The sequence below is a fragment of the Genypterus blacodes genome, unplaced genomic scaffold, assembly GCF_046128005.1.
Source record: "Genypterus blacodes isolate CSIRO-AG114 ecotype Tasmania unplaced genomic scaffold, CSIRO-AGI_Gbla_v1 ptg000017l_1, whole genome shotgun sequence".
NCBI classification, from domain to species: Eukaryota; Metazoa; Chordata; class Actinopteri; order Ophidiiformes; family Ophidiidae; genus Genypterus; species Genypterus blacodes.
This window is the reverse complement of record NW_027466831.1, coordinates 1,106,289-1,133,878: the sequence shown is the minus strand read 5'-3', so window position 1 is coordinate 1,133,878 and position 27,590 is coordinate 1,106,289. Positions and strand designations below refer to the sequence as shown.

Here is a 27,590-nt window from a genome sequence, read left to right as displayed (position 1 = left end):
GAAGAGAGCGGGATGGTCGACATTTTATATATTGATGGCTTCGCTTATCTCAACAATAAGGGCAACCTGGAAAATGTTACCCTACTTTAAAAGTCGAAAAGAGTTTGTTGATTGTTAAATAGGGCAGATCTCGTTGATTAGAATCAAGAAAATGACACCTGATTCTCAGAAACTGTTCCACTGTTGATTTGAGTGAGTCCCATGAGGCTTGAGTCAGCGTTCAAATACAACCCATTCTTCCAAATTGTTAAAAAATCACAACTGCATCCTTTACACTGAAATCCAAAACACTTCCGCAACACCAGTGACCGAATTTGTCCCGTACGGGAGGACAGGAGGGCTGTTTGATGACACACTGTGACAGCACGGGTGTCAGCGCCAGCCTGAGACAGACTGCCAGCTGAGGCCATCAGAGGAAGACAAAGACAATGGCAGCTTTTATTTCTTCACCACACATTCCAGTGGAAGAAAGGAGCAGCCTGCTGTTTGAACCAGAGGCAGACTAGTTCATCGTGTCTGGGTCGCGGTACTTCCCAGAGCTATTGTCATTTTCTGCTTAAACTGCTGCAGTGTCATAGTGGAGGATTTTTCCAATGAACCTGCCTGTTCTCTTCTATTGTTTTCCTGAATCAACACCATGTGACCAAATTTCTCTCCCATTATATCATAACTATCGCAGCACGGGCAAGGCAAAGCACTCTGCTGTGTTACACACGTAGTTGGTTTTTGTATTGATCAATAACATTATGACTTGTGACATCCCTGGTTATCATCAGTCATCACGCCATTCAAACCGAGTTCATGAGTTCACAGTTGCAACACATGTGAAACAATGCCCTAATTATTAATAGCAGCTCAGCAGCTTCGTCCTCTGCTGTAATTGAACAATGAAACGCCTTTAAACTATTTATCAAAAACAACTTTGGGCAATGTAGCTGCATATCTGGGTGTTGTGTGCTGTGTGTTGTGTTTTCCTTCGTCTGCCTTCCTGACACCCGCATGTACATACAAACTGCATAATGCTGTGAAATAACTTCCAGCAGGTTTATCCCTCCATTAAATCTTGAAATTAGTTTTTTGTTTCTGGTAAAAAATAATAACTGGTAAATGACGATGCTGAGATGATGTTATACCAATGTCATATGGCCCTCATCCAATAGAGAAGCTACTGTACAGAGTTTAATTGCAGGATATGTATCAACCATCAGATCTGATCTCCTACAAATCACATTCATGTCACTATTTGCATCAATAAATATGTCTTCATTTAATAATATGTATTGTGGATAAGAGAATTAGAGGTGTTTCATTGTTAAATCTCAATTTTACACACCAGCTACTTGCACCCATAAAATGTGACAAATGTAAATGATTCATCGATGTTAGATGTTAATCACATAAACCCATGGCTTTCTCACTTTTATTGATAAGTAATTAAGAGCAGACTGCGGTCTCTATCTGACATTCTTCTTTTTTTGTCTTTTCTATCTTATCTTACAGAGCACGTGTTGTCATCTCCTGTGTGACAGCCATATTTCCCTTGAGCGTGTATTTTCTTTTATTTTGAAAGGTCAGCGGTGCCACGTAGATGTCAAGCAGGAATCAGTGTCTCCCAGGTGTCCCTGTGTATCCATGTCTGTGGTGTGGGAGCTGGTGTCAGGGTGAGCATCCTGTTAGCCCTGCAAAGAAGAACCTGTTTCCTCCTCACCCCGTGACACACACTTACTCAAGTTACAGAACACAGAGACAATGGCACAAGTTCGGCACGTAGGCAGATTGACACGCACAAACACTTGCAGGCAGCACAAGAGTGTTGAGACACCTGCATCGCCTCCCTGTATATAATATTGAGCTGAAACGTTACTATACGGCTGGCAAATATTGACATTCAGCCCTATAGCAGGTGTTTCTCAATTGTTAGAGCTACGCGTCCACGTGACCTGTTTAGATAACCTTTGACATTTGTGAAAAACAGGTGACGTGCCCCAGGCTTTATGTTGAAATGACAATGATGAATATGACTTAGAACCTTCTATACTATACTGTATCTATAGATCACCAACGTTCTGCTTGCTGGATGACCAAACTGAATGAACTGATGTGTGGAAACAAGGATATAAAGTTTTACCGGACTGTAAACGTACAAGGTGTTACATCTGCTGGACAGATATGAGACTCTGTAAAACTGCCCAGATGTTTGAGAGGAGATATGGGGATTCTATGAGGTCTCCATGGGTCATTATAATACTTAGGAATTAAGTTTTGGAGGGATATGTTGGTGATTTCGTATTTTTAATTTCAATAAGCCAAGTTCATTTTGGTTTCTTATTGTATTTTTATTCCCAATTCAATTAAATGGTTTTGTGTCTGGCTGTGACTTTCTGATGTAGTGAAATGAAAATGACACCACAATATTACAAATTATAAGCCAGGGCTGTTAAAGGGGAATGGAATGTACACACACACACACACACACACACACTCACTCACTCACACACGCGCGCACGCACGCACGCAAACACTCAACAGGAACAATAATAAACAGCCCTGATAAAACAATCAGTAGCCTGCAGTTATTTATCACTAAGTATTAAATCCTTCTATCTATCTGTAGTACACACACACCCTCACACCCACACACCCACACACACTGATTCAGCACCTTCAGAGGCACTCGGGGGTTTGTGGCTCGTTTAGTAAACAAACGAGTTTAAGAGCCTCGAACAAACAAAGATTTGAAGGCAGATAGCGAGATGAAGAGGAGGCATCGCGCACACACACACGCACGCACACACGCATGCACTTACACGGTCCAGCTGCGCGCACACCCTCAGCAGGAGGAAGAGGAGGAGGAGGAGGAGGAGGAGGAGGAGGAGGAGGAGGAGGAGGAGGAGGAACCAGAACTCTTCAGTCATTTACTTAACATCACTTCCCTACCACCGGGAAAGCAAACACGCTCTTGAACGCAACAGAGGGACGAGGACGAACTGTCTGTCTACGTCTCGCGCGCGTGTGTGTGCATGTTTATATATGTGTGTGTGAGAGAGAGTGTGCGTGTGGGTGTGTGTGTGTGCGCGTCTGCAGAAATCTGTCCTCTTGTCAGCAGCCCGGAGCTCCGTCTGTGCTCGGCGCCTCCTCAGTGGTCGGTGTAGCCGAGCGACACGCGTGTGTTCCGGGCACTTGTGCGGAGTTACTCCCCGGCATGGAGACACAGAGTTCGCACTCATAACCGGATTTCTCGCCAGTGTCTCCAGTATGAATAATGGTGAGTGTCAAAAGTCTTCGTTATCTTGTGTTTTATACTAATAATGTGGATCGTATGAGCGGTTCATGACCTGCCGGCGCTCCGACCTCCTTCAACTCTTTTCTGGGTTAAAATCGGCCAATAAAACTGCACTGATTTGCAAATGAACGCAGTTTGTTTTGTATTGTCAGTGTTCGGTTGTGTCTCTTTTCAGTGTGTCGTCTTAATGTTTTAGATGACGAATGTAATATATAACGTAAAGTAGACACAACGCATTCTATATTAACATTAATTCCTACATAACTATTGTTAACTCGTGTAAACTAGGTTTTATATTGGAATTAACCAGATTTTTTACTTTGAATTATTTATATTTGAGAAAGCTATCATATTTAATTATAACACTGTAATCCAGACTGGATAAATTACAACAAAACGTTATTCAATATAGAAAAAAATAGCAAAATGCGTTATTGTGTAAATTAAAATAACCTGTACTTAATTGCAGTCGTAATTGTACTGTTTTAATGTAGTTAAAATATGATCTCATCACTATGTCACACGTTTTTGACAACGTTTAGTTCAACTTGCGTGCTTTTCTTTTCCCAAGAGCAACAACAAATCAGTTTTTGCGTGTATGAGTGAGTCCTTCATCTGTGGAGGCAAAGTGTGTGTGAGTGTGTGTATGTGAGTGTGTGAGAGAAAGGCACCTTTGCAATTCCGAGCCTCTCTTATAAGATTGAGCCCCTTTGTTTTTCTTGGTGCTGGCTGGATCCGTCCAGCTCTTTGGTTTGGCTTAAGTACAGAAGATTACATCCAAATCACTGACACCCGTTTACCAGCCAGGGGAGCCTAATTAACCCAATTAGGGGAACCTTGCTAAGCATTTTTCAAAGGCTGGTATTCATATTTTTCAAGGACCCCTTCATGGCTCCAGACTTGAAGCTCACGCACTGTTTTGCCAACCGCTGAAAACACTTTTAAGCATTTTCTGTCATTAAAGCGAAGAGGAAGCAGGTTTGGAAAGTTTAGAAAATAACCTGAATAAATACATTTAAATGGCCCGTCAACAACATATTCTTGTTATTCTTATAATCCGGTGAAGTTGTCATCATGTTGTGTAAAACATCTAGTTTCAAAGTGAAATATATCAATACAAATACATAATTAATAATTATTTTTTCAGTTGAATTTAAATGCACTTTACATTAAATGCACATTAGGATCTGCTCATCCATATTGTTTTTATTAGGGCCTATAATCTTAATGTATCTGCCCCGTCCTTGTTGCAGGCCGTAGAAAGCTGAGTCCCAGTGAAATGTGTTTCCTATATACAAGCTCTCAAAATTGTATTAAATAAACTAGATGTATATCTGTCCATGTCAATGTCAATGGTGTCAGATAAGCCTGCAGGGGAAAAAGCCTCTTTCTTATTGGAGAAAGTCACTGTCTCACATTCTGCTCTGTGACAGGTTGTAAATCTTACTAAATCTCCTCCATACCTGTATTTGAACCACCACAAATAACATCCATGGGTCTGAGGGGGGTTGTGAGGTGAGGCCAGGCTGGGACGACATACCCAAGGTGTGCGCTCGGGGGTATGTTTGATTTAACACTGCGGTTCGTCTCTTAATAACATTAGGCCCCATTTCTGGACTGGGCTCTGCCTGGCTGGCCCCGGGACCGTCGCTCCCTCTCCTCAGCCTGGACGGTTCCTATTACCAGCTCTAATAAATTGTGAATAAGCGGCAGCCCAAAAAGTCCCGGGCTGTGGAGAATTCCCCATCCTGTAGCGCAAGGCACCCCCTCTTAAGAAAACACAAATTAATTCCAAACCCCTCTGTAGCCAAAAGTTTGTGGAATGATAAATATTTTCATAGGAAGCTCTGCTCTTCCTGACTTTATCTGCACCAATTTTATTATATTTCTTCACTGACTCTTGATGTCCCTCAGCCTTGGCCCATCTCTCTCTCTCTCTCTCTCTCTCTCTCTCTCTCTCTCTCTCTCTCTCTCTCTCTCTCTCTCTCTCTCTCTCTCTCTCTCTCTCTCGCTCCCCCTCTGTCTTTCTCTCTCTCTCGCTGGGAGTCAAACAGCAGAGGTGACTTGAACAATAGGCCCGCAGCGCCAAAACGCAAACACCCACCTTTTCTCCCCTGGCTTGAATAAAATACAGTAAAACGTGAAATGCCAGTATAAATCTAGCATCAGCAGTTACTTCAGTATGCAGTAAATAATGAAGCAGCACTCTACAGACGTACTTGACTTACTTATTTGAAGTATAGCTGAAAAAACCCCCTAACATATTTGAGTTTTTCTGAGAAGAGTGGAGTGTGTTCGGTCAAGGAACGACCTGTTCTGAACCGTACACAACTTCAGAAACCACAGTCATTAAAACAGCCTGATAGCTGCAGCTGTCAGAGCAAACCCAAACCCCCAGAGGCACTCAAGGCATTCGACTGAAAAAAGTTCTTTAAAGGTCTCGCAACAGCGGAAGATACTCAAAGCTAAAAATCGCACATTTTGCCGTTTCACCTTCTAAGATCTTATGATTTCATGAAAAATGGTGAATGGGGAGATGTTGTTGTAACTGTTGCTTGGTGTTAATGGCTCCGTCTGCTTAAAGAGTGAGAGGCCTGAGAAGAACCATGGCCCCCGTCCCCACCCTCAAATATCCCCTTTTCCCACCTCCCTTTTAATTCCTCTAAACCCCAGAGAGCACCCGGGGAGGCACAGTAGTGATCTAGCTCTACGGAAGTGTGTGCGTGCGTGCGTGTGTGTGTGCGTGTGTGTGTTAAAACCCAGGCTGTCAGCAGACGACAGCTGGCTATCTCTGCTTTTATCTCGTCTTAAAAAAGAGTGAAGCCACACACATTGCAGCACCCTACAGTGGCCATGATTCGTTTTCGTTCTCAAATAATAATCGTTTGGTTACTTTCCACAGAAAAAAGTTTAAGTCTGGGTTTTTTTAGGTGTCAGAATTTTTCGACAGTATCACGTTTCCTCATTGCCTCAGATGTGTTTCCTTAATATTTCCATCTTTTCCTGCCAATTCAATTTCATAGCATCTCATCTGATTTACCCCACATTCTTATCTTTTCGAAAACTCATTACACACTCCTGACTGTCTGTCTGCTATCTCAGCCTCCCTGTATGCTTAGATACACACACACACACACACACAAACCACACACACGCACAGTTGATCTATAAGTAAAGACCTCAGTCCAATTAGCGTGTGTTTCAGCTACTGGTGAGTTCTGTGAGGCCAGCTGTTTGCAACTACGGCCGCCATTCGCTGTCAACTGCTCAGGAGGCTGCTCAGGAGGCTGATCGCCGGCGAACCTGTTTGTCCTAATTACTAATAAAGGAGCGAGATCCGGTGTGTGTGTACATTTGCGTATGAGAAAGAGAGTTCATTTCAGAAGGCATGCATGGTGCAGTCATGCATGCGTCTGTTTTAAGTGTGTGTGTGTGTATGTGTGTGTGTGTGTGTGTGTGTGTGTGTGTGTGTGTGTGTGTGTATGTGTGTGTGTGTGTGTGTGTGTGTGTGTGTGTGTGTGTGTGTGTGTGCGCGCATAGTCACCCTCCTATCGCTGCACCAGATGTTTTTACCTGGGAGCCAGACCACCATCTGACTGGGGTCAGCCCAGTCCTACAACCCCACACCCGCTCCTCCAGGCTGCTGGGAGGTCTGCCAGCTGTCCCTTTCTTTGACCCACGTCCCGGGGCAGTAGTTCTGTGGGAGGCGAGGGTCCGTGCCTTGGGGTAGGTGGTCTCTCTGCCATACCACGGTTTGGCAAAGTGACTGGGGAAAATAATTAGGCGTGTTATTAAGAGTGTGAGTGCAGAGGCAGTGGCTGTGAAGGAGAGTGAACACACTTCAGAAAGCTATAACAGCTTCTCATTATTAAATAATTTCATTTTCTGCTTGATGTTATATGGATAAGATGGAAAAAAGGCCTTTTTAGGCCAAAAATGTTGGTGAATCATCCAATTAATGAAATGATCGATTGTTTAAGCACAAGAACCAATTATGCAGCTTACAGTGTTTTGCAACAGTTTGAGAAATTAGAAAGGGTGGGAAATAGAGATAGAGCGATAGAGACAGAGGCATTATTGAATAAAGAGGATTTGATTACTGAGGGATGGCGTTGGTGTGTGTGCGTGCGTGCGTGCGGGTGTGTGTGCGTGCGTGCGTGCGTGCGTGTGTGCGTGTGTGTGTGTGTGTGTATGTGGTGGGGTCCATGTGGCATAAAAGCAGTCTTGTTGCTGCGAGTTAGTCAAGTGGAAAGAAAGGCCACCAAGTCTGAAAGGTAAAGTTACAGCGATCAGGCAGCATGAGCAGCTATGAGTCTCTACACATGACTTCTTCTTTAGTCCTTTTGATTCACTTTTATAGACGTCGATCATCACTTGTATTAAACACAACGACAAAACATTGAGTTTAAACCTGCTGAAGGATTCCTTATCGGCTCCTACATCATTCCCGCCCCATGTTAACATGGATCATGCAGTATCTTTATACACATTTGTACTAGATTTTCGTAGTACTTTATCCTTGTGGTTGTTTGTTTTAATTATTTTGTTCTGTTTTGAGTATTGTTGAGATTTACGCAGTTATGTCATTGGCTTCATCAGCTGTACTTGCATAGTTTGTAAACTGGTTACTCAAGTTACTTAACTTTGGTTTGTCTATGTTGTCAACCACCATTAATCACGTAGTGTTAGGAATTATGAGAAGGAGGGGAGATTGCCTCCTGATTATGAGAAACCTGCTTAGCATGCCTATTAAAATCTTTATTTTATAATCTATCCATGGCAGCAAACAGAAGCTGTGATGGAGAAACATCTCACTAATGCCTTAATGCCTTTTTTAAGTCTTTCTTGTGTCAGAAAATGTCCAACTTGCACTTTGGTGGCAACAAAAAACATCACAGATCATATCAACGTTTTTTCACAGAACTAAAGTAAACTTCACAGTACTTCCTCCTTCAAACAGTGAAGGGGTAAACGAGCAAGCGCCTTTTTTAATCAAATGGGCGTCTCCGTCTATGGGTGGATTGAAAGTGATACAGTGAAGGTGTTGATTAATCGCAATAGGGACAGTTGTCAGGTATCAAGCGCAGCACAAACAGGATGTGGCTGGTAGGATTTGTAGATGTAACAAAAACAGCATAAATCAGCTGACTGGCGTTTGATATATGTTATATACTATGTCGTCCTGCATCATGCTTAAATTCATATCGCATGGACACACGGGTCTACATACACTAGACACACACACACACGCACACACATACAATTGGAATGTGTTTCCCTCTTAATGAATTCTCTGGTTGCTGAGGTCGTGGTGGGTTGGGATTATCAGTGCTCAACATCTGTTAGGAGACCACCGGCACGCCTGACACACCATCTATGCACAAGCTCTGTTTATCGTTTAGGAGTTATTTCATCTTTCTTATTCAATACTTTCCACTTTACAAATGAATCCTTGAAGAGTGGAAACGTTCCACATTCATTTCCTGCATTCTTTAAAGGCGCAGTTTAAACATTTAACGGTCTGATTGGTGACTTATCTTGTGATGGTAATTTGCAATAGCGTTGCTCTAATTATAGACATGGGGTTTTATAAGCACACAAACACTCAGTGGCCACTTAAGGTAGAACTGTAGAATCTAAATCACTCAACTCTAACACTAATCCCTACGCCAACAGCCCGAGTGATAATCTGTTTTGTTTGGCATTGTATCAGAGAGGGGATGATCAAAGTCGCTCTGTATGCAAATAGGCATAGCCAAAATATGAAACAAATGCAGTATACTGTATATCTATCATGCAGTATATATAGTAATACCCAAATGGCTATATGCGGTGGCTCTTGTGCTGTATGTCACATTCTGCCATTCTGCCCTATTTAATTGTCCAGCTGTGTCCCAAAGGTGGTCAAAGATCACAGTGTTTGGCAGATGGCACCCGTTTCTACCATGAAGCCGCTCATAGTGACACACACACACAATGCACACACACAGACGCACACACAAGCGCACACACACACGCATGCACGCACACACACACACACACACACACTCATATACTAAGCCCTTGTTCTGAGTCCTTTCTTTGGGAGTTTGAGAACGGTTCTGTGTGCACCCATGAATCAACTCCCATCCTCCCCCCCCTGCCCCCCAGGCCCCAGGCAGCCTGTCCACTTCGAGGGCTCCAGGTGGGGTCCCATATGGCACCATTACAGACCCACAAGTCGCCCCTGTCGAGATCAGCCAATGATTGAGAAGTGAAATGTTTAAATGACAGATTGGATCTTTAGAAGGTCACTGCAGTGTGTACCCAGACTCCTCTTACACATTGTGGCGTGACTCAAACGCTCACACAGCACAGATATTGACACAGATGCGGACATTTGTACAAAGGCACCTGCGTTAAAAACACACCATTTATTTATTCTGAGTAACGTTACGGAGTCAGGAGGAAATGCAGCAGAACGGTTTCTGCCAACTCCCACATTGTACACCAAGCTTTTGTGTGATGTATCAATCACTCAGTAACTCAATCGAAATCTGTTATTATGCAAATGATTCCTACGTTACTTAAATGAACTATGGCCCCACTTTGAGCTTAATGAAATAGAAAAAAGATGCTTTGCAGTTCTGTTTGTTCACGTATTATTATTTCAAAACAGGATTTTTAATGACTTAATTATTTTTTATTCTATGTGAACCATGGAAACATCCTACATCAAACTACCATTTTATTGAAGACTTCTTCAGATTCTCTATTTCGCGTAGCTTCTTTTTCTTTTGACTGTTTGAATTTGTAGAAACACCAGGAATGTGGAAAAAGCCAAATATGACAAAAATGTTTTAAGGCTGAGCCGAGGAGGAAAGCTGCAGTATCTATGACAAGAAGATAAGGTCGAATGGAAACCAATTTTTTTAATATGTAAATAAAAACCTTGTGGGTGTGCATATGACTCATGTAGAAATCATGGCATGTAACCACAAATTCCCTGTTTGAATCTGCCGAGGGAGCCTTGTTGCCTGTCACCCCCGATGTCATCTTTTCCTCACTTCAAATCTACACAAACCCAGTGTATTCCTTTAACTATATCAAATGACATTTTCAACTTAAAACACAATACACCATCCAGTGATGCAATCCATCAGCACAAAGAGGAGAATTTGATATCCGTGAAAGGAGCAGTGGGTTAACGGAACCCTGGGACGCAGGTGAAGCTGGTGGGACTGGCCTTGTGGCCCCGTGGCCTCCTGTGGCCCCTTGTGGCCCCGCTGGGTTTGTTTTAGCTTCAGTTTCAGCCCTCAGCCGTCCACATCTCTGCTGAGCTCTGCTCATCTTCCCTCCGGTGTCCTGCAGTTCCCATGGCCTTGTGCGGCCTCCTCCCGGGCCTCACCCTGAACTAGGAAGTTCCTTTACTATCACACACAGTGTTTGTGTTTGTGTGTGTGTATGTGTGGAGGACTATTGCAGGGAGGCAGCTGAAGTCAAGAGGACTCTGAACAGGCATGCCATTTACTTTTGATCCCTGGGAAGTAGGCATGGCAACGTACTATCTCACTTTCTAGCCTTATTTTTCCGTAGAATCATCATAGCTGGCGTGTGATGAAGGTCAGATGAGACCTTCAGTTGGGTCTAAGGCTTTTTTGTGGTGGAACATTATACAGGAAAGCAACAATGTAGCTGTGATCATGAATGATGATGATATATTGAGTATCAGCATTTACAGCTCTGTATTCAATAAGGACAAACCTTAACAGAAATGACTCCAGTTTTGCCCTTCATCATGTACATTACACACACCTATAACACAACATTACATCACACAAGGATTCTTTCCCTCTGCTATGCTGACTGTCAAAGCTGTTGTTAATGAAAAGGAGGAGATGCCGACAAGATACTGTAAAAGGTTTCAGGTTTTGTGATGAACAGACAGATTGTCATTTCATCTTCCGTTTCTCAGACAGCTTTTTCTCCCCCCCTCACCTTCATCTTTTTGCTGCCGTAAACCCTGCAGGCTTCATTATTCATGACACTCGTCTATCTCTGCCGTTGTGTTGTCAGTGAGGTCAGAGGTCGAGCAGTTCACCGCAGCTTTGCCAGCTTGGAATTGGCCAGAGGGAGAGGGAGAGAGAGAGAGAGATTACCAGAACGAGAGTGACAGAAAGAGAGAGGTAGAGTGAGAGAACGGAGAGATTTCTTTCATCATTTCAATGCTTGAGTAACCCCTGTTCCTCCACAAAGTCTAGGTCTTTGTTTTTTACTCTGATTATGGTTTTACTCTGATCTAATTATGGTGTTTACATGTATTCCCCTAATCTGAGTCTTCTGACAGGGGACATTTTTCACCTGCAGTACAAGTTGCTCCAAACCTCAAATGCTTGTTTATAATAGTTGTCTATCAATCTGCTGTCAACCAGACTTTATTTGTCCATTTTCCCTCTATAGACTAAATTCATGTGAGATGGAGCTTTTTACTTCCAGCCAATGAATCTCCCTCTTCACTCTTCCTCCTTTCAAATTCTTCATCCTCACCATTTGGTGAAATTCCTGAACTGAACATCGTGTAACCTTGAGACAGTGTTACCCATTAGGTTCCTACTAACTGCCATTTACCTCTAATGGACATACATAAATGATATACCTCGTTCATTTCTGTCTCGCTCTTTCTTCATCTCCTGAACTGTGCGCGCATCCTGCCGCAACAGGACCCAAGGCAAGTTGCCGTCTGTCAATCACCTGCATACCTGTGTCCTGATGGTGTATGTTTGCTATTGTTTCCACAGAGGAGCTGACGGTTTGAGAGGAACCTGACTAACAGCAGTGTGACAGGATAAAAAAAGATAAAGCTCTCTCTACAAACGCAGGTAAGAATGGAGAGCAACAAAAAAAAGGAGGCAGTAAAGTGCTGCACATGCAAAGAGGATGCGTGCTAAACCGGAGGGCTTCATGCAATCAGCCTGTCCGTCTGTCAACACACACATTATGATGTGTAGCTCATCGGAGCATCACAGTTAAACTGATCACCATGACTGTGTGTTTTGCGTGTAGCGTTGTGATGATATCTTAATGATGGATGTAACACTCATTTGGTTGCTCAATTATCACTTTGGTACAGAACAGTTATTCAGGGTTGCATGAATGAGTAAACAGCCCTTCACCCTCCTGTTAATTTCAATGTATTTGAGTCTGTAGTGTGTTGATGTTTGGGTATAAAAACAAGTATTTATTCTACTTTACAACAGTAATTCATTGAAATAATCTTTGCTAACTGCTAAGTTATGATGTTTGCACTTTCTCACCTCTGAACTGGTTTTGCCGATCATTTATATTCATGCCTGTTCTTGCTTTACAGGGCTTCGATTTCAAGTCTCGATTTCAAACTCATCTAACCAACTGCTGGTGAGTTCACGGCCGGTGTCACGGTTATAGTCACATGAATAGAAGCTCAACTTAACTGAAATCACAGGTACTGCAACATCTTTTAGTATAAAACCATGTCATATGTAATGTTTTCACAGTTTTGACGTTTAATCTTACGTTACTCTGATTTTTTTTCATTTTGGGAAAACCAAAGTTTCATTGTTTTTGTTGTTTTGTGGAAAATAGTTGTAAAAATCCAAAGCAGCTTCTGATTTGACCAGTTTGTGCGGCTCAGCAGGGATCCCTGTTTTACATTTATTATGGAATTTAAATGGGAACGACAGCTTGTACAAACAGCATCTGTTTAAACAAAACACTGAGCAGACTTATTTTGATATTCCATTAAAATGTGGAACTTTGCTTAAAATGATTCACAGTTAACTTTGCACTGAGCATTTTGAGCAGATTTTAAGATGCTGAAAATGTGGATTTATAGCTCAATCATATTATCCATAAATTATTCAGATTCATAATACTTTTCATTATTTAACTGGGTGGTTTTGAATATTTCAGGAATGATATTGGTCCATGACTGTAAACAGGTCAAAACAAGCTCCAGTTCAACAAGTGTTTTTCAGTTAAACCCATGACGTCACCGTGTCTTGGCGGTTTGCCATTGCACCGTTCAGACTAGGAAACAACACAGTGTTCTCCAATGTTTTACAGAAAGCACAAACCACACATTATTGATTTGTGCAAGGAAAAAGAACTGAAGATTTCTTATCCTTTGTCCGTACAGAGCAGCTGACGGGGAGACGTGCCATGGCTGCGTACGGACAGACTCAGTACAGCCCTGCCCTCCAGCCTGCAGGACCATACACACCCTACACTCACCACACACAGGGCTACAGCATGTCATCATACAGTAAGTACACACACACACACGCACACAAACACACACACACACGTGTACATTAGAGTGTGATGTGACGGCCCTTGTCTTAAACCCTTATAACCCTTTTATGTGAGAACTAATGCTGCATTCAGGCGCTCGTCAGAAGGCGCTCCTGGAAGTGAAAGCATTGGGGTATACAAGGTTTGCAATCCTCAAGTTAAAAATGTGATTAATTACCACATTTCCCATTCTGCCTGAACGCATCATATTGATTTATGCTCTTATCTGTTTTCTCCTGATGTAGCCTTTAATCCACTGAGCCAATATAAACCAGTCTAATATCAACACCATCAAACTCACAAAAGCTTTCAACTTTTCTACTTTACAATTAATGTAACGTTGGACTCCTCATTAGCGAACGGCTAACCAGCGTGCTTGCTATTAGCATGGTGGATATTTTGAACTCAATTAGACTTTAAACCCTCAACTTTCATCCCGCAGCCATAGAAACTACTTCAGGACAATGTTTTTCACGTGACCCTGTCAAACTTGACTCCCTTTGTATCAAAATAAAGTGAAATGTACACTTTACAAACCCCTCGCTGCTCTGTTCCTTCACCATTCTCTGTTAGACATTAAGACAGAGGACGGCCTGAGTCACTCTCCAGGACAGACGGGGTTACTGGGCTACACCAACTTCAGCAGCACTCCACCCAGTCAGGCCCTCTACAGCTACTCCACACACGGTCAGTCCCAAACAACACGCGTGGACACACACCTGGACACACACCGTCTTCATCCAACTTTGAGGCTCTTACATCCTCATACCACCCTCAACTCCTTCACTCTTCTCTTGTCTTCTCTTCTCTTCTCTTCTCTTCTCTTCTCTTCTCTTCTCTTCTCTTCTCTTCTCTTCTCTTCTCTTCTCTTCTCTTCTCTTCTCTTCTCTTCTCTTCTCTTCTCTTCTCTTCTCTCCTCTCCTCTCCTCTCCTCTCCCCCACACCTGTTCTCCATTAGCTGCGGTCTGCACTCCTGGCGTCAAAAGTCTCCCCACCCCTCCTCTTTCCTGGGGGTCAGGCCCCCTTTCTCCACTCAGACCAACAACACAGCGTGCAGGCAATCTCGTCTGTCTTTGAGGGCGGGCGAGAGAGAGAGAGAGCAGTGAGAAAGCGGGAGAACAACAAAGGCAAGGTAGAAGAGAAGTTGAGAGACTGGAAGGAAGAAAGAAAACATAGAAAGAGAGAGAGAGAGAGATAGGCAAAAAACAAACGCTCAAATGAAGATGTGGTATGCTCGTGAGTGTTTGCAGCTTTCTGCCCACGCATGGATCTGTGTGTGTGTGTGTGTGTGTGTGTGTGTGTGTGTGTGCGTGTGTGTGTGTGTATCTCCTCACATTCCTCAGTCGTCCGGCGCCCAAAGCATGAATCGCTCAGTGCGACTTTATAGCTTTTAGAGCGCCATGAAATTGACCTTATGTGTGTGTGGGGCGAGAGGTTAAGGTGTGTTTTACGGAGGGGTGAGGAGGTTTAATATTGAGGGCGGGGTGTGTGTGTATGGGGGGGGGGGGGGGGCAGCCCTCCTCTGGCCCTCCTCTGGCTCAACCCCCAGCTGTATAGATGAGCCAGAGGAGAGTGTGTTTTCCAGATATATGACCTCATAGCAGACGTCATATCTGAGAAATGTTGTTTATGTTTTATCATTACTGCAGAGGGAGAGAATGACTTGAATGTTATTGGTGAAACAGAGTTTGGCTATAAAAACAATATGGTCAAAATCAGGATATTAGCTAGTCTAGTCCTGTATATTCCAAGAGAAATAAAAAAGGAAGACAAGAAAAGAAGAAAGAGAGAATATAGACCTGAGCAGAATAGACGGAGAGAGAAGAAGCTAATGCAAGGAGATGGTCCTCAGACTATGAATAAAGATGGAGAAGTTTCTTTGGACTTACTTTGCCCAGGGGGGAGGTATCAGAGGGAGGAAGAGTTATGACTGTTGCTCACCTTTGGGGCAGAGCAAGAGGACACGAGGACAGAAAGAGCCTGAATCACAGCCATGAATGTTCTACTACATTCCAAACCCTCAGTGATTGTGCTGCTAAACCATAGAGGAGTTTCTACCATCGGGAAAGTTTGGGGCCTGACAGACACTTTTCCCAAACAAAATGCATTTGTTTGAATTTTTCGACGCATCAATCATTAACTGCCAACTTCAAACGCATAATAAACTGCCACAGTAACCAAATGTTTGTCAGATTTCTGAATTTTTTCCATTTCATCCATTGTACTGTACACAAACGTGCAGACACGCACCGCAGAAACGCCACTGAAACACGTTCAAGCCGCTGCATGTACAACTGAAACCAAATGGGGACGATGGGAGACTTGGTGGTGTTTACGTGAGAGACCTCCTGTATTTGAGATGGATTTGCTTTGAAGACGGTTGTGTTGTCCTGGGAGCCTTCACTGCGGTTCCTCCACTGAGTCATTATTCTCCTGTTTGACATTCACTGTGGAATGGATTGAATAGAGTGATAGATGAGTAAGAAGGAGGGAAAAATGGAGACAGAGAGTCACAGAGAGAAGAGACTGTTTGGAGATGAAGCTGTCGTGTGTTTGACAGTTCAGGTCAGGATACGTCGATCACAGGGGATTATGATTAAGTAGCAAAATACTAAAATGACACGACTAATGGACCAATATCTCCATATTTTTTCAACCAGAATAAGGATTTAATTTCAGTGGATCCAATTTTTCTAAATTACTGTTATTTTAAAAGCCGAGTCTTTGAGAAATTGTAACTGCTTTTATCCGTTTTGGTGATCACTGTTATTGATATTCTTTCATTAATCAGTTTGGAGGTTAAACATGAGCCGCCGCGCTCTTTACCGCGCTCCATCTCTCCAACCAGCTCAGTGTGAATCCCTCCATAACATCATGAGATATCCAGATGAAAAGATGTGTAGAGAATCATTAGTTTGAGGTGACACATATAAATTACAACAGCAATAATTGAACAGCCAGATAAACAAGGTGGATGGTCTCTGCCTGGAGGAGAACATTCCTGCATTGGCTTGATTAAACTGAACAGATTCCCACAGCAGCAACAGCAGCAGAAGCCGCAGACTTTCCCACCTGTATTGTTGTCTCAGACATAAATCACTCGCTCACACACTCTCAGCTCCTGCAGCACTCACACGTCACACAGGAAGGAGTTTACTCTTCGCTGAGCTGATATCTGATGTTCCCTTTTTCCCCGTGCAAAGTTGTGTTTGACATATTCATTTCAACTGCCACCTTGGTATTGTTTTCCAGGTGGTGGTATTTCATCTGGGATTTTTCAAGGCACCAATGCAATCTCGAGTTCAACCCCATTCAGCCCGACCCAACAGGTTAGTATCCAGCTTTCACTGCCAAGACCTGGACTGAACACAGCTCATACATTAGGCATGATTTGCATAATATCACCCGTAGTTGATACCGATATAACTTGTATTCCTCCATAATGAGTTCTACTTTTGTGTGCTTGTTTAATGAATGTAGGAATTTTTAATGTTTAAATATGTTTAGAGAGTTTATGTCTTTTTTTTTTAATGTCTATATTTTGTTGCAATGTGTTTTCAGGACTTCTCACCGTACTCCAGCTACAGTCAGCCACAGTACTCTCCATATTATAACCCGCATCACTACAACAACCCCTACCTAACCAATAGCAACATCAGTCCGGCAGCCATTACAGCTCCGTTAGCCTATCAGCACCCAGAACACCCCGTCATGTTGCCCAATCACAGCCCAGAGTCACATACAGGTAAGCCACCGTCAGCCACCGATGATTTGGGTGTAGAAATGGATTCTTCCATTGTTCCAACCATGATCTCTCCCTCTCTCTCCCTCCCTCTCTCTCTCTCTCTCTCTCTCACTCTCTCTCTTTCTCTCCAGGAGAGTACCACCCACCGCCAAGCCCCCCCACCCCAGGCAAAGAAGAGGGGGTCCCCGCACGGAGGGGGTCGGACGGGAAGTTGAGGGGGAGGAAGAGAGTCAGTGACCCTGCTCCACCTCTGGACTCTGATATAGAGGTACATGCAAACACTCATTCACACTCACACACTCATACACACACACACACACACACATACTTTTATGAGGCTAACATTGCGTATGTGTTGTTTCACTGCAGCGTGTGTTTATTTGGGATCTGGATGAAACCATCATCATCTTCCACTCGCTCCTCACGGGAACCTTCTCCTCGCGTTTTGGCAAGGTAACGGGGATGTCACTCCTCCCTTTATTGTTTGCTGAGGTAACGGTACATACGTGCCGCATCCTTTCATGAGTCATAGCGCAGCACACCTGGGCACAAAACCCTCACAACAAACCAACAGTACCCCTCCAATCACCCTTGGGTGCAGTGATAGGGTGCTTATTTGACTAACAGTGGAAGGTTTGGTCCCTGACCTGACCGTTGGGTGTCATCCATGAGCTTTTTTCACACGCTGGCTGTTATGCCTCTCTGCCCTCTTGTTTCTTTTCATAAAGCACCGGGGTTGTTTAGCTACCCCGCCGCCCCGCCGTGTGACTGACAGCCAAGACGACCTTTACACAACGGACAGGCGGCTGATAAGGGAAGGACATCGGGGTGGTTCTTGTTTTTGGCTGAGCTCTGTGTTGTGAATTCTCACGGTCCTCCGGTGGTTTGACACGAGGGTCCGACACATGGGAGTTTGTGAGCTTTAAGGCAGCGCAGTGCCGATTGGTTCAGGGGCCACGCAGGTTGTTGTTTCTTTTTCTTTCTCTTCTGCAGGGCAGGGGTGAAGAGAGGAAGAAAGAGAGAGAGAGGGAGGGAGAGAGAGATAGAGGGAGAGAGTGGATGTGTTGAAATGTGACTGATGTGCCAGAAATTCCTGATTCCTCCCACCACCCAAAACACCCCGCTGCTGGAACCAGGGAGCTCAGGCAGACAGACTCTGACTTCAAAACTCCAAACACGCAGCAGAGGGAATGCAATGAGTGACAGCGGAAAAACAGATTAACAATCCAGAGCGTCAAGATGTCTTACAAGCTAGCAATACTTGTTTTCCCCCCCCCTCATCCTTCACAAACTTGCAAACTGACTGGTCTTGGTGTAGCATCCATTACTCTGATCGCAGCTACAAAACGTTTTTTTTTTCTGGCAGGAATATCTGGCGTAGCTCGCGTTTAAAATCAGCTTCATCTTTGTTTTCCTTTCTTTCGCGTCCCGCTCTCTGTCGGGGCTTCAGCGGCCCTAAGGTTTCCTATTAGGGCCTGTCTATTAAACTCTTATCGTAAACAAATGTTTGGAGCTAAACGTAAAGGCAAGTCTGGCCCCGGCGCTCGGGGGAAGACTAATGGCTGCGTTGAAGGACATTTGTTTTCAGCAGCACGGCGAGCCAGAGGTGAACACGGATCCACATGAGGAGCTGATTCCGCTCTGTAACAGCTCTCCCATTGTCTCATCTGTCATGCAGCACCCTGCTCTGTGTGTGAGGTGTGTGAGTTCTCTTTCCCGGCTTTATCTTTCACACCAAACACCCCCCCGTGGACGAGTCGGGGTGGGAATTGAATGGGGCTCGGGTGTTTTATTTTTCCCTCTTCTTCCCCCCCTTCCTTAAAGTGGGATTCAGAGGGATTATCAGAATTTATTCGGCCTCGGTGCGTCTGTATAGAACCGACTCTTGTCTTGTGATTACAATGTGATTACACGTAATTATTTCAATTATAAGACAAGGGGAACATCGCAGGTTTGGAACGCCTCCTCTTAAGCCTTTAGCATTCCCCTCCTCCTCCTCCGTCTCCCATTCATCTCTCCTTCTCCTTAGCCAGTGTTCCTCCATCCTCCCGCCCTCTTCCTTCCTTCCCTCTGAACTCTTTCTGCCCTCCATCCTCCGTTCCCCCACATTATGCAATTATCATCATTTACCTCACTTGTGTCATCAAGCCCCTTCCTGCCGTTTTGAGCAGGTTTACTGTCAGCGCTAATCTAACATTCACCTTTGGCTGACACCTTCTCTTCTGCTGTCCCGCTGCCAAAGGAGGAAGAGCGTTGCCATCAAACCAACACACAATGCGCACACACACACACACACACACACACCTGCTTTGGCTTTCAGAATAACAATACACCCACATTGTCGGTCTGTGTGCCCAGGAATTATGATTGATGTATTTTTGTGTCTCCCGTTGATGATTTATGCTTTGCTCATTAAGAAACATGAATTTGGTTATCAACTGTGTAATTTGGCACCTGCGTATTTGTTTTGGGTTTTCAGTGAGTAAGAGAAGAGAATACGGTGTGAAAGATAAATGGAAAGTGCAAATTATCAGAGGTATCGCTGCAGTAATCCAGGGAATCCAAGCGAGTCTCAGGTGTCATATTGTTGCCAGGGAGGGATTGGTGTGGATTTAATGTCAGAAGGTGCTTTTAACATTCTTTGATTCAATTTAATGAGCTGCAAACGCAAAAGTCAGCCAAACAGACAAGATAAGGTACAATAAGAGTGATTGGCAGATTAATGACCACACTTGCCTCTCCCTGTGGCCTGTTTGTGTCAATCTGCTGGATGAGTGTGCAGAAGCGAGACAGACAGGCAGACGCATTGACAAGTCGAGACAAAGAACATGAATTATGACATTCAATAATCAGATTAAACTCGTCATTATTTAAATACCAACCCTCTCACGGCAGCTTTCGTACACAGGTTACACTGTAATTAAGGGATGTGGTGCTACTGAAAGTGACAGAGTGCTGTTAAGCTTTAGTATTAACACTGAGAGTGACTGTGAGTGTCAGTGTGTGAAGTGCAACAGACAACTGACCTGTAGATCAAGAGATTAAAACATGAAAATTCATTTTGATGAGGTATAGATAATCTTACTTTTGTGTCTCTCTCTACATGTCAGAGGAGGAGATATAGTGACAGTGAAGTGTGTCCTAAAGCAAGGCATTAATTCTCCTTTGTGTGTGTGTGTGTCTGTGTGTCGTAGGACTCTTCTAAAGCCGTGTCTCTGGGTTTGTGGATGGAGGAGATGATCTTCAACCTGGCCGACTCCAGACTCTTCTTCAACGACCTGGAGGTGAGACTTGGTGGAGAAATGTTGTAAGACAAATTAGAAAAAACTGCAGATTTTAAAATATATTTTCTTGACTTTTATCCCTTTTTTTGAATCCTTATCCTCTTCCTCACATTATGCCACACAGGTTGGTTTGTAGGTTTATTATTATTATTAATATCAGGATTATAAGATTGACTATTATCTTTGTATCTTTAATAGATACAAAGAATATGCTTCACTTCCTCACTTATTACAAACATCTCAGTACGCCCTTTCTCTGATTTTTTAAACATTTTTTGCAAGATTCCGAAGACTTTCTGGAGTTTTCTTTCCAGGAAGGTGGAAAATGGCAGTAAAGAGAACATATCCAGTATTAAACGCTGGCTTACAATTCATCAGAACAAACTTCCTGGCAACAGCGTCACATTTTTCTGACTGTTTTTCTGACTGGCACAAAGCACAGTGGCCCCCATTGTAGAACACCCCCCCCCCCCCACACACACACACACACACACTGCATGTTTCCTGCATTCTTACTACAAAATTTTCCAAACAATTTGTCTTCCTTGGGCGATGATACAGCAGAAATTTCAAAAGGAAGAGGTTGCGAACTGCTGGCGCGTCGTCGGCGCTCTTACCTAACCTGTTGCTAACATGGATGAATACAACCTCTCAGAGACAAGAAAAACCCCTAAGCAGTCACTACAATGCAGTTTTACTACCTGCCAGTGACTGAACAATGCACATGTTTTCCATCCAGCATTCCTCTGTCTTGTTCTTGCCGAAAACGAAAAAGATTAGACAGCGATTGAGAGAGAGAGAGAGAGAGAGAGAGAGAGAGAGAGAGGGAGGGACAGAGTACAAGTACACTTTGTGCTGTAATTATAGGTGTGTGTCTGAGTATCTGGTGGGGGGAATTAGTCAGGAGGGAGGAGGAACAGCGCAGAGGAGGGAAAGGGGCCAACAAAGCCATTTACAAACCAGCTTTTATCCCCCTGTGTTGTTGTCAGGGCTCAGAAAGACTCCAAAGCAGTCGACCGCAGCAGGCTGACAACTCGTGTTAAGTCCCGAGCTACAATTATCTTGTCTTTGCCATCAGCTGCTACGAGTGTTATCATTGCTGTCATTACTGTAATACTACCAGAAGATCCCATAATTGTAATTGGCGGGCATGACCGGCAGATTCATCTCAGTCAGAGTTTCCAGTGGAATTTTTTTCCCTGTATTACAAAACACTAATATAAGCAGATTACAGCGGGGGGCGACATAAAGTTAGATTAATTAAGATCTCAGCGCTCTTGAGTCGGCGGCCGACCGGAGCTGTAGTTACGGCCGTGCAGGGGCGGATGGCACCTGAGTGGGAGGTGAGTTGCAGCCGGTGGGAGTTGAGTTATGTGTGGAAGCAGAGATGGTGATGAGGTAGCGTCTCCGTCTGTCTCAAGACCGGCTGAAAGTTGATAGGAGAGCCTGTCTGTCCCGGGCCGCTGCCGTGACAAGTACAGGAGTTATACCACGATCTAGTGTGTGTGTGTGTGTGTGTGTGTGTGTGTGTGTGTGTGTGTGTGTGTGCGTGTGCGTGTGCGTATGTGTGTGCATGATAGCGTCTTGGGAGTTCATTGGAGACTCATTTGCTGGTGGAAATGCATTCAAACCCTTCACTGAAATAAAACGACTATGGCAAATTTTTAAATCTGAGCATTTCGTAACAACAGCGTACAAAGTGTGTATCTACAACTTAATAGATTGTCAGGCTTTCAGTCGGTGGAAAGAAACAGTGAAAGGAGGACGAGCGGGACTGAGGAAGGAAAGTAGAAGAGACTGAATGAATGAAATGAGAATTTGTGGAAGGGGAGAGTGGAGGAATAAATGAAGGGAGAGAAATGAAAAAGGAAATCAGGATGGAAAGTGTGTGTGTGTTCCATGTCGTGTGTTCCAAGTCGTGTCCAATCAGCAAAGCTAAAATCACAGTATTTCCCTCTTTGATGTGATGGTTTAAAAGTAGAAAGAATGACCCAAAAATGATACACACCAATATGAACATTAGCTCTGTCAGAGGAAGTGATGTCACCGATGCTGTTTGTTTCCGCGTTTGACCCTGCGAGCTGTTTGTTAAAGTGCTGAAGGTGTTCTGACTGCAGCCACATGTGAAGCTGCTGTGGGGTTTGAGTCCCTCGCGGTTTTGTCCCCACTTGCATTAACATCTAGTAGAAAGCAATAACATGCACGTCAAAAGACAAAGGGCCTTTCTTCAAAAAACGTTGGACGCACTCAAAGAAATACGCAGAGACGAGTATGCCACTTTAATTTACTATGTGGTTATATAGCGCTGCCTCACCACGCTGGCTGTGCCGTGCATCCGTGGCGCCTCGCTGTCCCGTGTCCCAACTCTTATTTCCTCCTCCCTAGTCTTCATGCAAGCTTTGTTTTATATCCGTAGCTGCGATCGCTCCCGCAGGCTCCCAGTGAAGACCAGGACCTGCCCGTACACGGCTCAGGCTCTGTAATGGATCTCCGCACGCTGCTTGATATATCCGCTCTCCTTTATTTCCCAGGAATGTGACCAGGTGCATATTGATGACGTGGCGTCGGATGACAACGGACAGGACCTTAGGTAAAGCCCCCACCCGACACACACACACACACACTCACACACACACACACACACACACACACACACACACACACACACACACACACTCTTTTTACTATACTCTGGAAGCTCTGCAGGCCTCGTGAACCAGACTTGCCCTCAAGTTTTAGAGCACAGCAGGATAAAGCGGAAAGATGAGACTGAGGAGAAGTGTGTGTGTGCATGTGTGTATGTGTGTATGCGTGTGTGTGCGTGTGTGTTATGTTCCCAACACACGTAGCCGTCTCATATGTCACAGCATTATGCAACGCCTTCATTTCTAATCAAAATAGGTCTTTGTCATCCTCTGTGTCTCCTTCAGTCCAGACATTTTATTGCATAAAGTTGAAGGTCTTTTTCCGAGCTATTTGACAAAAAGCCAAATCGTACCAAAGCACTTTATTTTATTGCCCTTTACTTTGGCCTTTCTCGCCCACAAAGAGGTTTGTATGAATTTATGCTAGCCACTGTGAATGGATAAATGTATTTCATGGCTTTTTTTTTATACTGACAAAACTACATTCACAGCTTAGAGTCGGCAGCTACAATTTTCAGTTCCAGAGCGTTTCTTCTTCTTCTTCTTCTTCTTCTTCCTCTTCTTCTTCCTGGGATTTTTGTGGTTGCACTGGCTCACATCCCGAACTTTGACGAATGGTTGAAGCATTTCGTGCTCTGAAATGTTTGCCTGAATCCATTCCCCCTTCACAGTTTGAAGTAAATGAAGGAGAAATACATGCGCGCGTCTCCTTTTCTCCTATAAATTGCAGAGTTTCACTTCTGCCTCGCACCTCTGAAGCAACGATGACAGCCGAGCCGCTTTGAAGTTCTACGAACCATTGTGATTTATATCCTCAATCTTTCCTTTTTATTTGGATCCCGCAGCACTTACAACTTTGGGACGGACGGCTTCCAGAGCCCAGCGGGGGCCGGCTCGCTGTGCCTGGGGTCAGGGGTCCACGGGGGAGTGGACTGGATGAGGAAGCTGGCGTTCCGATACCGCAGAGTAAAGGAGATCTACAACACTTACAAGAATAACATTGGCAGTAAGTTCACATTGAACAATACTGGAACACACAAACTCGATGATTACAACACACAGCAGTTAGCTAGTAGCTACTGACAGAGAACTAAAAACAACACACTGGTCCACTAACACAACATTTAGTTCCATGTCTGAACTTCTATACTGTATCGGTCTTGTTTTACAGGAACTACTACTACTACTTCTGTGTTCATTAATAATCATTTAGGACGTACTTCTTTTGTTACTTTGTAGATTGATGTTTCACTCTGAAAAGGAGAACATATACAATGTGACTGTCATGTAAAACTCTGTTAACTTAATGATGACATACACCGTTGCTTATTTGAAGAGGATGTAATTCTTCAAGAACAAGTGAATCCACAATGTTGGCTAGAGTGGAATGTCTCTCTAATCTTGTGTTGTTGAATTTATTGGATCGAGAGACATTTTTCATTCCTCACTCCGAGTGCTTTTATTTGTTCTACTTGCCTGCTGCTTTTCAATAAGTCAAAGTTGGAACGCAGGTCGTTTATTTTTCCATTTCTTTCGTCCTTCTGGTTTCGTTTTTTTTGCTTGTGTCACAACAAACAGTGTATTTGGTATTATCAAAGCTCCGTCAGATCATCAGCCAAAGCTCTGTTAGGCATAAAAACATGATGAGCAGATGATAACAAACACCTGTTCTCCCCTCAATACTCCATAAAAGTGTTGTTCATTTTTGACATATTTGTGACATATATCTGGTTTGTTTGTGCATTAGAGGACGGTGAGTCATAGCTTGTTGTCCGGGCAGCCCAATCTGAGTGCGGCTGCGCTGGCACAGCCTAGGCGCTGCTGATTACAGCTGGCCGCTCTAACTCGGCTTGAAACCATGTGTTTGCGGTTTGGCTGGAGGATGTTGTGTGAGAATCGTCCATCCAGAGACTGCAGACAGTCTTGCTGTCAAAACACAGCTTTGCAACGTCTCAGCGAATGAGTACATTTATGCTTAGAAACAATAAGGGTTGGGGTCATCTCCTTGTTGTTGCAAAGACCATGTCCATCAAACTTGTGCGTCTTCCCGGTGGGCAGGTTTGCTGGGCAGCCCAAAGCGAGACGAGTGGCTCCAGCTGAGGAGAGAGATGGAGGTTCTGACGGATCTGTGGCTGACTCAGGCGCTCAAAGCTCTGGCTCTGATTAACTCAAGGTCAGTTCGCACCATTATCACCTACAGGTCAAATCACAGAAGCTATAACATTTGCTTGTATTTTACATCTACTGCTGTTTTGTCCTTGAGTACTTGATGGTCTTGTTAAGAAAGGTGTGTGTGTTTCTGTTCCGATCCAGGCCAAACTGTGTGAACGTGTTGGTGACCACCACCCAGCTCATCCCGGCCCTGTCCAAGGTGTTACTGTACGGCCTGGGCTCAGCCTTCCCCATAGAGAACATCTACAGCGCCACCAAGACAGGTGAGAGAGAGGGTGAGAGAGAGAGAAAGAGAGAGAGAGAGAGAGAGAGAGAGAGAGAGAGAGAGAGAGAAGCCAAAAATTACAACTGCGAACAATTTATTCCATTAATGATTCTTCTCCAAGTATTCAAAACGACATCCAATCTCTCATTTGACACATGATACGTTTCAGCGGTTCTGTACCACATCTGAGCAAATCTAACCAAAACAATCACAGAAAAAGCTCATGCTTGTGCGTGTGTGTGTGTGTGTGTGTGTGTGTGTGTGTGTGTGTGTGTGTGTGTGTGTGTGAGAGCTGAAAATGAGAAATGCATTTGGCTATTTTCAACTAAAACTAAAATCTCATCCTCAGTTTAAGGAGAAGAATAATGAAACTTATTTGTAAATCATTTGCAACAATCGCATCTCACAAACCACCAGGGAATGATTGGAGTACCAATAGCAGTACACACACGAACCACTGATTCAATTTGATTCAATTTAATGAGTATAACAGGTCTGAAAATGTCAAATCAAACGTTATCCTCCAACAACAGCTAAGTGTGTGGATCTCATATTCTCAGCTTTGAACATCTCACAAGTTCAGTTTAGGTGGCTTTCAAACCTTGACTAGATGTTTGACTAGATGTGCTCCCTTATGTAGAAAACATGTAACTCAAGGTGTCCCCCCTCTTTCATCTCACTCTGGAAGGCAAAGAGAGCTGCTTCGAGCGAGTGTCCCAGCGGTTTGGCCGGCGGGCGGTGTATGTGGTGATAGGAGACGGAGCAGAGGAAGAGACCGTGGCCAAGAAGGTAAAACTCAATCTGTTTTCCTTTGACGATTCCGACCGGTGAAAAATGGACCTCGACTAATCAGTTAAACTCCCCGACACACTCAGTTTTTACGCCGCTTCTGTGTCTGATGCAGGCTGATACAGTCGATTTTAGAGCAATCTCCGCGTGGAAGTGGTGGGGTTTACTGGAAGATGCAGCCTACAGACAGAAATCTGAGGCTTTATGCTGGTTGGCAGTGTTTGTGCATTATGCTTTCCTACGTTATAGGCCGTCATGTTATGTGTGTATTTTGTTGCATATTACAATCATCCTCCAAACCACATCGACTGTTACACATCTGCTCCGCATAAGCAAAGTTAGCCCGAGTATGACTGGCCTCAGATTGTATGTGTTTTATTTGTGTTTTCTTTTTTCAGAAGAACATGCCGTTCTGGAGGGTTTCCTGTCGCGCTGATCTGGAGGCTCTGAGCCATGCACTGGAGCTGGATTACCTCTAGAGGGGGCCGGCCGTGACACGCTGCTCCTCCAAGTCAATTATGAAAACCTCCTGAACTCCTGCGTGGAGCCGGCAGGGTGAAGTTGCTCCTGGAGACCCGTCCAGAGTCAGTATTGCTATTTGAAAAGGTTTTCCACAGGGTATGTGATCCCTAATCAGCACTCAGGGGGACAAATTCACACCAAAGCCAAAGGAACTGAGAGGATTACAAAGTAAAGCTGCGGTTTGACACATAAACACAAAGCCAAAACGTGAGTACTGGACCAAAGTAAAGCAAAATAAAGGGCCAAAGTTCTGTGGGGGAACTCCAGGGAACTCTTTAAGTTCTGTTGATACTTTCTTTAAAAAAATCATGTTTCTTTACAACAAATGACACAAATTCAAACGTACTAAATGAGAGCTGTCCCACTTTGACACACAGCAGAGTGTTGCACTGACTGCAAAATCTTACAGCCCGAGGAATGAACACATCGCCTGTGTGTATGAAAAGCTCAGACTGTTGTTAGATTGTTTGTTATTTTGTTCTGCTGTGTCTTTCTTTGTCACTTGGCGAGATACCAAACGATTACATTTTCCAGCGACCAATACTGTTTCTTAACACAATTTCAGATAAAAAAGCCT

The 27,590-nt window shown here is 44.0% G+C and overlaps 1 protein-coding gene across 1 annotated transcript; it reads left to right on the top strand.

The window, feature by feature from the left end:
- Nucleotides 1-2,938: 2,938 nt before the first annotated feature.
- Nucleotides 2,939-27,373, top strand: eya2 (EYA transcriptional coactivator and phosphatase 2). The gene is made up of 16 exons (XM_076141171.1): nt 2,939-3,265; nt 12,061-12,141; nt 12,630-12,676; nt 13,437-13,562; nt 14,165-14,278; nt 16,844-16,920; nt 17,153-17,336; nt 17,468-17,604; nt 17,706-17,789; nt 20,531-20,620; nt 23,152-23,210; nt 24,111-24,271; nt 25,324-25,438; nt 25,579-25,700; nt 26,391-26,491; nt 26,890-27,373. Exons 4-16 carry the CDS (start codon nt 13,460-13,462, stop codon nt 26,968-26,970), a joined length of 1,428 nt encoding a protein of 475 aa, XP_075997286.1. The 5' UTR covers nt 2,939-3,265; nt 12,061-12,141; nt 12,630-12,676; nt 13,437-13,459; the 3' UTR covers nt 26,971-27,373.
- The last annotated feature ends 217 nt before the right edge of the window (nt 27,374-27,590 follow it).